This window comes from Olea europaea, unplaced genomic scaffold (genome assembly GCF_002742605.1).
Source record: "Olea europaea var. sylvestris unplaced genomic scaffold, O_europaea_v1 scaffold1631, whole genome shotgun sequence".
NCBI lineage: Eukaryota > Viridiplantae > Streptophyta > Magnoliopsida > Lamiales > Oleaceae > Olea > Olea europaea.
In genome coordinates, this window is record NW_019233954.1 from 108,485 (window position 1) to 121,967 (window position 13,483).

At 33.6% G+C, this 13,483-nt stretch overlaps 1 protein-coding gene across 1 annotated transcript; it reads left to right on the forward strand.

The window, feature by feature from the left end:
* The first annotated feature begins 4,388 nt into the window (after positions 1-4,388).
* Positions 4,389-13,318, forward strand: LOC111377274. Its single transcript, XM_023000347.1, has 6 exons — positions 4,389-4,810; positions 5,458-5,983; positions 6,988-7,124; positions 9,011-9,105; positions 11,460-11,844; positions 12,512-13,318. Exons 1-6 carry the CDS (start codon positions 4,468-4,470, stop codon positions 13,135-13,137), a joined length of 2,112 nt encoding a protein of 703 aa, XP_022856115.1. The 5' UTR covers positions 4,389-4,467; the 3' UTR covers positions 13,138-13,318.
* The last annotated feature ends 165 nt before the right edge of the window (positions 13,319-13,483 follow it).

The window sequence follows — 13,483 nt, forward strand, 5'->3', positions numbered from 1 at the left end:
TTTGTGAGAATGTTTTTTCTTTTCAATTAATGTTATTAAGAGCTTCTCAGCAAAGGGCATCCCTTTTGAAAATGCTTATTTTAAAAATATTAACATGAGCTTCTCACTGTCCATCATTCAAATTGGACCGGCTTAAACATGTCCAACTTCCAAGCTTCGGTTGAACTGAGGTGGTCCTTATCAGTTGGGCTGCATGAAAATAGTCAAACTTAAAACCAAACACGAACCGTTTGTTTCAACCTATCGACTTGGGTCCGAGTGGATCGGTCAATGTTTTAATTTTGAAATGAACCAAATCATTTAGAATCAATTTAGTTTAGCTATCGATGTTTCAAAAGTAGTTAAAAACGAATTGAATTGTTAATTCTAAAAATTCTTTATTTTAACAGGGGAGATTTAGCCGAATATTTGATTTTGTATATTTGCAGAATCATAGATCTAACTTCTAAAACTGTAACCAAACAAAAAGAAAGAAAGAAAGAAAAAAAAGACATTATTTTGAAACTAACCCCTGTAGACTAACTCAAAAGGGTTTTGATCTTTGTATACTTTGAATTTAAGAATATAACCATAGAGTGGGCACACAACGATGTTGCTCTCATGGACCAAACTAGCACTTAAATTATTGGCATGACTAAATTACTTTAATTGGAAGCAAAAATGTGACGGTCAACTGAAAACAAAAGAATAAAATATTCTCAAGAGGAAATACTAACAAATAAAACGAATAGAATGCATAGTTAGCGTTAAATGGCGTTGAATCTCACAATTTTGACAAAGGGATCAATAGCTTGTACCACATTTGCATTACCGTTAGCGGACCTCTACGTAAGCTATTGCCTTCGAAGATAATTCTTCTCCTCAGTAGTCAGTTCCAAATCAAAAAGGAAAACAAACAAAATACAAATTGATAATAGAAATTTAAGTAACACTAGAAACTACGTATGACTTGGAAATATCAAAATGGACCATTTCCATCCCTTTCTTGTTACTTTTCTAATACTGAAAAATACAAGTGAAGCAGTAAATGAAGAAAAAATGGAGATATATTATCTCGTCCGTGCCTTCCAAAAAAATTTGGTAGGAGAAAAGAGACGTGATTTCTCAACCCCACCTTACAACTTTTAGATAAAATTATTGTATATCTATGTTTATATAATAATATTTCAAAGTGACAATTTCAAAAATAGAAAAAAACTAAATATAATTCTAGTAGAAAATCAAGTTGTGAACTTCATTGAAGTCGAAGTATCATAGGCATTGCCTTTAAACTTGGTTGCGAGCCTTAGTCAACCCATTGCCTTAGCCTAAATATTTAAATATATAGTTTGTTAGGACATGGGCACTACAATTGGGCAAGATTATGGGAAAGGTGATGCATGAACGACTTCTCTTGTGCCATTCCATCGCCGAATTATGCTGAGTTGTCAAAGAAGGGTTGATAGAACCCTTGATCGAGACTCTCGTGGCGCATGGGATTTGTGTGAATAAAAAATGTCAAAAAATGCTTCCCTTCCCCCTACTGTGTGTATGCTATCAAAAAGAGTGTCAAACTCTTTCTGTCAGCATGGCACGATTGTCCATCACCACATTTATGTGCTTCTATTAGTCTAGACATGTACGTTTAATTCAATTTTTTTATTACAAAAATCGAGAAATATGCAAAAAAAAAAGTATATATATAAATTGGTAATGGTGAAACTTGTATTTCGATCCTTTTGACAAAGAGACAAATTATTTAGGTTTTATCTTCGAAAATTTTAAGATTAATTCAAAACTTTGCTAGTATATATAGAATATGAATTTTGTCATTCAATGGGATCAGTAGGATTCGATAAAATTTAATTAAAAATTCAATCTTCAGTGTGTAATATTTCATAAACTAATTAGAACAATTCTCTAACCCTAAGAAAAAAAGAAATGGAAAAATCAAGAAAATATCGTGGTCAATTATATGAAGTGAGAAACGTATTTTCTACTCACTTATACCCTGTTTGGCCCCTATTTTCTAGAAATGAAAATAATTGGAATAATATTTTTTTTTAAAAAAAATGAGTGGTTGAAAAATAAGTAAAAGTTTTCGATTTACGTATAATATTATTTTATAAAAGATTACGTGGTTGAAAATAGGAGAGAACAAAATAAAATATAATGGAATGTGATTTAATGGATGTCAAACGAGGGCTTAGATTGAAAAACTGACTATGACTTCGAACTAGATTAAAAAATTATATATTAATATAATTTATCATTACTTTTCTTGTATACTTTTTGTTTTGTCACGCTAGTTGTGATTACATATCGATGCATGAAAAAATTGACTCATTTCGAGATAGCAATGGTTCGAGCTTGTTTTTCCATAAAAAGTCAAAGAAATTGACGTGAATAATATATGCTCCATTTTTAGTCAAATTTGGCCGATTTGTCGATTTTGACAATTTCGATATTAAGTCCCTGCTTGAGCCACATTATTATAAAAATGAGAATGAAAAATATAGCTATTATAAGTCCCACACAAGAGATAAAAAGTCAAATATAGTGGCTTGATGTGATGGATAACTGTCATATTTTTCATTTTAATCAGAAAATAATGGGGCTCGAACAGGGCCTAAGTAATCAATAGAGTATCATATCTTTATTTTATCGAGGACCAAACCCTTTATCGAATAAGGAAAAAATTGATTTAAAGTTTTACAAGTTCAGCTTAGAAAATAAATTTTAAACATATAATCAGTATTTACGGGAACAAAAGTTTTTGTACTTGTTTGTATTCTTTTCATTTATTTACGGGTGCAATTTGCATTTCTATAAGTTGACATTTTTAAAAATTAAATCTTTTGACTTTGACTAAAGTCAACGTTTACTAACATATCCCAACACCGTCATTGTAAATTCACATAAAAAGGTGGAGTTAACATCGGCATCACTGTTAGCTTTTTGGTCAAATATTATGTTTTGGCTATGACTGATCGTTGCAGGTGCGGAGCCGGGATTTTAGTTTAGCACAGACAACATTTTTTCTACGTTAAATGTCGAGGTTTTGGTCATGGATTTAATGACGTTAAAAAAATAAAATAATATTACGATAATACTAAAAACTACATAATTTATATATTTCACTTGTTCTTTACGAGTTTTAATACTTTGTGCGAACAGGAACTCCGACCCTGCAACAGGGACGAATTCTCTCACTCACAGACAAAGGGTTGGATTGATTCAAATAAATGAATGGGTTTGGATCAATTGAATTTTGAGGGAATTGGTCTAATAGGACTTCTCTCTCTGAGCTGGTTGGAAAAAGACTATGAATATTCACTACTATTGAATCATTGATATCTGAAACTTTAGAAGTGGGTTTCAGGAGGCAAAAAAAAAAAATCTGCCCAAAAGTCCAGTGCCGGCATCTGCCCGCACTGGACACGCGTTGGCTCCGCCCATGGATTGTAGTGTGTTAGATTATTGAGTTTAAATCTATTGTCTCCATTTAATTGTTCTATTGTCGATAACTATTCCCATTTTAGTGAACATGGTTTCGTCATATAAAAGAAAAAAAATAATTTGTATCTTACTATAATTTTTGATTCATATCCAACAATATATACATACACACACGGTTATACTAGTTTATTCGATGCAAAGTTTGTATTAATAAACAGTATCGTATTTTTATACATCTAAGCCACATTTTTTTTTTTTGAAAATAATGTTTTGATGGAGAATGTGGTTAAAAAATAAGTACCTGTTTGAACATCATTATTTTCTAAGAACGTATATAATAGCAGATTGATAGAGAATATGTAGTTAAAATATAAGAAATTTTTTGAGTTTTCATGTAATATTATTTTATTGAAGAATATGTAGTTTAAAAAAAAGAGAATGATAAATGTATTTTCAAAATAATAGGGATCAAACAAGGGCTAAGAAAAAGTTTCGAATTTGTATGTGATATTATTTTATTAAAAATATGTGATTGAAAAGGAAAAGAGAAAAAATATATATTTAAAAAAAAAAAGAATCATACGAGTCCTAAAATAACATTGTGGTATCTATGGACTTTGGGCAAAATGAAATTATCCAAACAAAATAAAGATGTCGGCCCAGCCTCCCCGCCGACGGATAAACTCGAAAACGTGTAACCCAGATTCCCAAGCTTTGTTTATGCCAATACGAATTCACACCTCAACCTTTGACCGCCAACCCACTCTAAATACATCCTCCACTCCTCCACCACCCCACTTGCCTCCACAGATCAATCCAACTTATAACTCAATTTTCATAAGCACCCGACAAAAAAGTGAGAATCTAACCCATATTTTTGTTCACTTTGTAAAAGATCGATGTCGACTCTTTCAAGTCGGCGGCTGGTATGTGTGTGTGTGTATATATATATATAACTTTCAGTTCAAGAAATTCTTGTCAACTTTCTTGAACGAACATTGCTTAGTATATTGTACATTTTGAATCCACATGTGTGCGTTCAAGGTGGCGAATTTAAGACCAAACAATGCTCGGAGCACAAGGAGAAATGATCCATTGGAGTCAATCCTATCGGGATTTAACAGAGAGCAAGAAATGTCAGAAATGGTGTCAGCTTTGGCCCACGTGGTGGCGGGTAATGTGAGCCAAGAGACGGCGCAGCCAGGAGATAATGGCGGTCGAGGTGGCGGAGCGGTGGGGAGTGGTGGTTCTCCATCGTCTGCATGTTCTTTGGGCGTTGGAGATAAGAGGAAAAGGAAAGAGAATAGCAGTCATGAACAGGCTTCTGAATCAGTTGCAATAGTTTCCAGGGCTTATAATGAAACAGTATCAGGTAAGAATTAAAACTTGACGTCAACTTTTATTCTCTCACGTATTAGAAATAATTCTAGAATTTTCGTAAATTTGAACTTTAAAACTTCTATTTCTATACCTTATAATCTAAGATCTTGCATGGCCTGAAAAGTGATAAACAAATCAAGAAACTCATCAAGCATTGGATATATCCATATCTCTTTCTCAATCCTTTAGGATTGATTATATAGTGAACTTTAGACAATAAAGGAAAAAAGTACATGAAATTGTTGATTATAACCAAATCAAATTAGAATATTAGGAACACTATCAAATAAGAATTATCTCTAATAAAAAGACGAGGAAAATAATAAGCCTTGTAATCCTATGACCCCCTCGAAAAAGGGGACAATTAATGGTGTGAAACTAGGTTGGGCTTACTAGTCCGGTCAGGTTGTGCCAAGCTTGTGATCTGAGTCGGCTGACTTGTTTTGGCCAGCTTTGTACGAACCCAAATCTTTGGGCCTAGCATAATCTAGCGAACTCGAGTTTGCTTGGGCCACCTCAAAATCACGGCCCCGTAATTTCCTCTTCTTAAAACGGCTAGCTGGGGCCGTACCATTTTTCACATTCTCCGAGAACTTTGACCTAGTTTAAGTATTTGACATGAATGTGCATGAAATACAGGTGCAGAAGGTCCAAGCACAAGAACAAGTATCATAACATCAACAAAAGCAGTATATACATATTGCACTCCAATAAATGACGCTACAGAATCCCATGGAACAAGAAAATACAGAGGAGTTAGACAAAGGCCATGGGGCAAATGGGCTGCAGAAATTAGGGATCCCTACAAAGCCTCTAGGCTTTGGTTAGGCACATTTGACACTGCAGAGGGTGCTGCTAGGGCATATGATGAGGCTGCCCTTAAATTTAGAGGCAATAAAGCGAAACTAAACTTCCCAGAAAATGTTAGGCTCTTGCAAATTCAATCACCAGCACCAAATAAACTTGTTTCAGTTTCTACTTCAACCGAACCAATTGTTCACACTCATCAAGTTCAATATCCCATGCAGAATATGAACTACAGCTCACAAGTTTCGATGAATCTTGATGACATTCCAATGCAGCCTGCTGGGAATTTTTGGGATCAGTTACTGGTTTCGTCTTCATCCTCGTCTCTGTCTTCTTTTCCGCTGTTTTTTTCCGGCTAACCCACAGGGCAATGTCGAGCCGGAGGATAATCGAAGAAGTGGAGCTGAATATTCTTCGACGCCAGATTCAAGTCATCAGACTTCTTCAGGATGATCTGACCACATAAGACTAGTATATTGCATCAGTTTCTTTGATTTTTGATGTGTAAATTTTTAACACGATTTTGTTGATAAATTTGAAGGGGGAAAATGGCTATAACGTGGCTTGATAGATCCAAGTTCTTGTGTAATTGTTTACGAAAACGCAACCGTAATTCAATTCTCATACATAATTCCGTCGGCACTACATATCAAGCAAAGTCTACAAGATACCATTTATAGCAAACATGTAATGACTTGAGCCTCGCACTTGACCGTTCTCTTATGTGCTGTTTGCTCTGGAAGAGTTTGAACCTATCTTATCCTTCACAAGATTTCTACCACGTCCCCATGATTCAAACTCTCGACCTTTCGTTTATGTGAGACTTAAATTGAATTCTGAGGTCACGTATTTTAATCTTGGGGAATTCGTGTTTTTTGTAATCACCCGACCTCTATACTCATATTGTTAACTTATGTAAAATTCGGTCTAGAAGAGCTTGAATCCATCTTATTCCTCACGAATTTTTATCGTGTCCACAGAGTGGATAGTACGTAAGTTAAACGTTTAAACGAAGAGGCTGGATCGTTAAACAACAATACACTGAAATAAATTCCAAGTTAGAAACTCAAAAATGAGAAGTGACGATAATCATGTGTTATCCGTGTACACAAACTGGTACAAACAACTTGTATCTATTTCCTCAGTAAATATCCTAGTCGTTGAAATGGATGAATAATTGAAATAGTAAAAACATCACAAAAGGACTAAACGCACAGCTTGAAAATCAAAAGCCACCAATGGAAAAAAGCAAAGTCCTACCCTCTAGAACAACAAGATTAGTCAAGACAAAAATGAGAATCGAACAGGACCTCAACCTCAATCTCGATTAGTCAGAATCGTCATTTTAAACTTTCAATGCAGCTTCGTGGACCAGTCAGTATCGTCATTGTCTCCTTGTGGATTTGATGGCAACTCTTTTCCAAGAGGTCAAAAAGCCTCTCCAAGTTCATGGACCATGAATTTAGAATGTCGTTACTGTCCTTGGCTGTCTGGACATTGTATATCTACGTTTATATAATAATAGTATTTTTTCACCATTTTTGCATTATTTTCTCTAATTCTTCATCAAATATTGAGTTTTACTTATTTAACGCAATATAATATAAATTAGGCTATATTTTATCAGAAGAGCTATAAAATATCATTATTTAAAACCCCAAATAAGTGTATTAAATACGCTTTTCATTTTCCATGGTTCTCAAGTTTCAATCCATAGAGTGGGCACACAAACGATGTTGATCTCTTTGGACCAAACTAGCACTTAAATTATTGGCATGATTAAAATAATTTAATTGGAAGCGAAATATGCCAGTCAACTAAAAACAAAAGAAGATTAAAATATTCTAGAGAGAAATTACTAACAAATAAGACAAACAGAACGTACGGTTAGCACCAAATGTCGTTGAATCTCAAAGTTCTGATAAAGAAGATATCAATAGTTTGTACCACATTTGCATTACCATTTACCGTTAGCTATTTCCTTCGAAGATAATTCTTCTCCTTAGTGGTCAATTCCAAATCAAAAAGAAAAACAAACAAAGTGGTCAATTCCAAATCAAAAAGAAAAACAAACGAAATTTAAATTGACAATAGAAATTTAAGTAACATAAAAGAAACTACGTGTGACTTAGAAATGTCAAAATTTCCCCTTTCCATCCCTTTCGCATTACTTTTATAATAATGAAAAATATAAAGAAGTGAATGAAGAAAAAATGGAGATATATTATCTCGTCATCGCCTTCCAAAAGAATTTGGTAGGACAAAAGATACAGGCTGTTTCAACCCACCATGCAACTTTTAGATATGTATATCTAAGTGTATCTAATAATATTTTAATGTGACACTTTCCAAAATAGAAAAAACTAAATATAATTCTAGTAAGGGGCGGACCCACATGGGGTCAAATGACCCCACAAAATTTTGCTCATGTATTTTTTTTTTTTTGGTACAATCTACTTTGATGCACTCGTCTGGATGTCAAATGAAGTCAAAATATTGCATTCTTAATATCATTTCGAAGTGCTCATGGCCTAGTTTTTCACTCATTAATGGCATGCGAAGTGGTCAACTATAACAAAAGTTATGACATGTTAAAGTAAGGCGTTTGAAACTAGTATTTTGAAAATTTCAATAATATCCTAACTTTAAAAATTCATTTGCAATCATATACTATCTGAATCCACAAATTGTCCATGTCATATAAAAGTTTGTTTCGAAAATTACATTATTTTCATATCGAATGGTCTAAACGGATATCGAAAATAGTTAAATATGTATCAAACGTACGCCTCAAAAAAGATGTTTAACTCGTTTTTTGTTTTAAAAAATTCAATTAATTATTATTTTTGCACGGTAAATTTTTCAATATAATTTATATCGTTTCATTCGGAAGTATTACATGAAATATGGCATAATTTTTTTAGGGTCGTTACGGATTAAATGCAATTTGAATTACTTTCGAATTATATTTGCTTTAAATTTGAATTTCATTTACTTCCTTAACTAAACTTGAATTTTATTTCAATTCATTTAATTTCTATATTCAATTTAATTTACTCAATGTTAGTTCAGCATTTGCCAATGAAATGATAAACAAAACTATACATATAGTATTTATTTAATAATATTAATATTAATGTAATTATACGACGTTTTCAAAGTGTCAAAATACATATAAACTTATTTTTATTGATATTATGTTATTTATTAAAAAAAATTATTTTTAAAATTTTGACCGCACAATACTAAAGGTCTGAGTCCACCCCTGATTCTAGTACAAAATCAAGTTGTGGACTTCATTGAAGTTGAAGTGTCATGGCCATTGACTTTAAACTTGGTTGTGAGCCTTACAACCCATTGCCTTAGGAAATATATAGTTTATTAGGCACTACAATTAGGCAAGATTATGGGAGAGGTGATGGGTTCACTTACGACTTGTCTTGTGCCGTTCCATCACCACATTTACGTGGTGCTTTTTATGTGCTTGACTAATCTCACATGTACGTTTGAATTCATTTTGTTTTAATAAAAATCGAGAAATATGCAAAAAATATATAAATTGGCACTGGTGAGACTTGTATTTCGATCCTTTTGACAAAGAGAGAACTTTATTTAGGTTTTAACTTCGACAATTTTAAGATAAATTCAAAAAATTTAGTGTTATAGGATATAAATTTTGCCATTCAATGGGATCAGTAGGGGTCGATTAAATTCAATTAAAAATTCGATCTCCAATGTATAATATTTCATAAACTAGTTAGAACAATTCTCTGACCCTAAGAAAAAAAGAAATGGAAAAATCAAGAAAATATCATTGGCAATTATATGAAGCGAGAAATGTATTTTCTACTCACTTATACCCCGTTTGGCCCCCATTTTCCAGAAATGGAAATAGTTGGAATAGTATTTTTTTTTATTTAAAAATAAGTGGTTGAAATTTTCTCTCACATGTGGACCCCACTTTTCTTTTAACGGTCAAAAAATCAATTCTCAAAATCCCTACCAAACGGGCCTTGATTCTTGCTAGGATTCATGAATATGATTGTCGGACAAAAAAAAAAAACAAAAAGTCAACCGTTTGAAAGTTAGTAATTTGACTAAATTAAATAATTATATATTAATATAATTTATCATTACTTTTCTTGTACACTTTTTGTTTTGTCACGCTAATTGTGATTACATATCGATGCATGAAAAAATTGACTCATTTCGAGAGAGCAATGGTTCGAGCTTGTTTTTCCATAAAAAGTCAAATACATTGACGTGAATATAATATATGCTCCATTTTTAGTCAAATTTGGCCGATTTGTCGATTTTGACAATTTCGATATTAAGTCCCCGTTTGAACCACATTATTATAAAAATGAGAATGAAAAATATAGTCATTATGAGTCCAACACAAAAGATAAAAAGTCAAATATGGTGACTTGATATGATGGATAACTGTCATATTTTTCATTTTAATGAGAAAATAATGGAGCTCAAACAGGGCCTAAGTAATTAATTGAGTATCATATCATTATTTTATTGAGGACCAAACCTTTTATCGAATCAGTAAAAATTCGATTTAACGTTTTACAAGTTCAGCTTAAAAAATAAATTTTAAACATATAATCAGTATATACAGGAACAAAAGTTGCTGTACTTGTTTGTATTCTTTTTATTTATTTACGGGGTGCAATTTGCATTTATATAAGTTGACATTTTAAAAAATTAAATATTTTGACTTTTGACTAACGTCAACGTTTACTAAAATATCCCAACACCGTCATTTTAAATTCTCATAAAAAGGTAGAGTTAACATCACCGTTAGCTTTTTGGTCAAATATTATGTTTTGGCTATGACCGATCGTAGTGTGTTAGATTATTGAGTTTAAATATATTGTCTCCATTTAATTGTTCTATTGTCGATAACTATTCCCATTTTAGTGAACATGGTTTCATCATATAAAAGAAAAAAAATAATTTGTATCTTACTATAATTTTTGATTCATATCCAACAATATATACATACACATACGGTTATACTAGTTTATTCGATGCAAAGTTCGTATTAATAAACAGTATCGTATTTTTATACATCTAAGCCCCATTTTTTTTTTTTTTTGGAAAATAATGTTTTGATGGAGAATGTGGTTAAAAAATAAGTACCTGTTTGAACATCATTATTTTCTAAGAATGTATTTTATAATAGCAGATTGATAGAGAATATGTGGTTAAAATATAAGAATTTTTTTGAATTTTCATGTAATATTATTTTATTGAAAAACGTGTAGTTTAAAAAGAAGAGAGTGATAAATGTATTTTCAAAATAATAGGGATCAAACAAGGGCTAAGAAAAAGTTTCGAATTTGTATGTGATATTATTTTATTAAAAATATGTGATTGAAAAGGAAAAGAAAAAAATATATATTTAAAAAAAAAAAAGAATCATACGAGTCCTAAAATAACATTGTGGTATCTTTGGACTTTGGGCAAAATGAAATTATCCAAACAAAATAAAGATGTCGGCCCAGCCTCCCCGCCGACGGATAAACTCGAAAACGTGTAACCCAGATTCCCAAGCTTTGTTTATGCCAATACGAATTCACACCTCAACCTTTGACCGCCAACCCACTCTGTCTCTACATACATCCTCCACCACAGATCAATCCAACTTATAAGTCAATTTTCATAAGCACCCGACAAAAAAGTAAGAATCTAGCCCATATTTTTGTTCACTGTGTAAAAGATCGATGTCGACTCTTTCAAGTCGGCGGCTGGTATATATATATATATATATAACTTTCAGTTCAAGAAATTCTTGTCAACTTTCTTGAACGAACATTGCTTAGTATATTGTACTTTTTGAATCCACGTGTGCGTTCAAGGTGGCGAATTCAAGACCAAACAATGCTCGGAGCACAAGGATAAATGATCCATTGGAGTCAATCCTATCGGGATTTAACAGAGAGCAAGAAATGTTAGCAATGGTGTCAGCTTTGGCCCACGTGGTGGCGGGTAATGTGAGACAAGAGACGGCGCAGCCAGGAGATAATGGCGATCGAGGTGGTGGAGCGGCGGTGAGTGGTTGTTCTCCATCGTCTGCATGTTCTTTGGGTGTTGGAGATAAGAGGAAAAGGAAAGAGAATAGCAGTCATGAACAGGCTTCTGAATCAGTTGCAATAGTTTCCAGGGCTTATAATGATTTTACCATTGGAGGTTCTGAAGTAGCATCAGGTAAGAATTAAAACTTGACGTCAAATTTTATTCTCTCACGTTTAGAAATAATTCTCAAATTTTCTTAAATGGATGGTGTTAAGATTTGAACTTTAAAACTTCTATTTCTATACCTCATAATCTAAGATCTTGCATGGCCTAAAAGGTGATGAACAAATCAAGAAACTCATCAAGCATTGGATGTAACCATATCTCTTACTCAATCCTTTAGGATTGATTATACAATGAACTTTAGACAATAAAGGAAAAAAGTACATGAAATTGTTGCTTATAACCAAATCAAACTAGAATTATAGAGTTAGGAACACTGTAAGATAAGACTGATCTCGAATAAAAAGACGAGGAAAATAATAAGCCTTGCAATCCTATGACTCCCTCGAAAAAGGGGACAATTAGTGGTACGAAACTAGGTTGGGCTTACTGGTCTGGTCAGGTTGTGCCAAGCTTGTGATTTGAGCCGGCTGACTTGTTTCGGCAAGCTTTGTACAAAACCAAATCTTTGAGTCTAGCATAATCTAGCGAACTCGAGTTGGCTTGGCCCACCTCAAAAACACGGCCCCGTACTTTCCTCTTCTAAAAACGGCTAGCCGGGGCCGTACCATTTTTCACATTCTCTGAGAATTTTGATCTAGTTTATGTATTTGACATGAATGTGCATGTAATACAGGTGAAGAATGTCCAAGCACAGGAACAAGCGTCATAACATCAACAGAAGCAGTATATACATATTGCACTCCAATAAATGATGCTACAGAATCCCATGGAACAAGAAAATACAGAGGTGTTAGACAAAGGCCATGGGGCAAATGGGCTGCAGAAATTAGGGATCCCTTCAAAGCCTCTAGGCTTTGGTTAGGCACATTTGACACTGCAGAGGGTGCTGCTAGGGCATATGATGAGGCTGCCCTTAAATTTAGAGGCAATAAAGCGAAACTAAACTTCCCAGAAAATGTTAGGCTCTTGCAAATTCAATCACCAGCACCAAATAAACTTGTTTCAGTTTCTACTTCAACCGAACCAGTTGTCCACACTCATCAAGTTCAATATCCCATGCAGAATATGAACTCCAGCTCACAAGTTTCGATGAATTTTGATGACATTCCAATGCAGCCTGCAGGGAATTTGTGGGATCAGTTACTGGTTTCGTCTTCATCCTCGTCTCTGTCTTCTTTTCCGCTGTGTTTTCCGGCCAACCCACAGGCCCAGGGTAATGTCCGGCCGGAGGATTATCGAAGAAGTGGAGCAGAATATTCTTCAACGCCAGATTCAAGTCATCAGACTTCTTCAGGATGATCTGATCACAGCAGACTACTATATTGCATCAGTTTCTTTGATTTTCGATGTGTAATTTTTTAGCGTGATTTTGTCGATATATTTGAAGGGGGAAAATGGATATAACGTGGTTTGATAGATCCAAGTTCTTGTGTAATTGTTTACAAAAATGGTGACACGCAACTACAGTTCAATTCTCATACATAATTCCGTCAGCACCACATATCAAGCAAAGTCAACAACATACCATGTATAGCAAACATGTTAAGGACTTGAGCCTCGCACCCAACCGTTCTCTTAGGTACCATTCACTTTGGAAGAGTCTGAACCAATCATACACTTCACAGATTTCTATCACGTCCTCAGG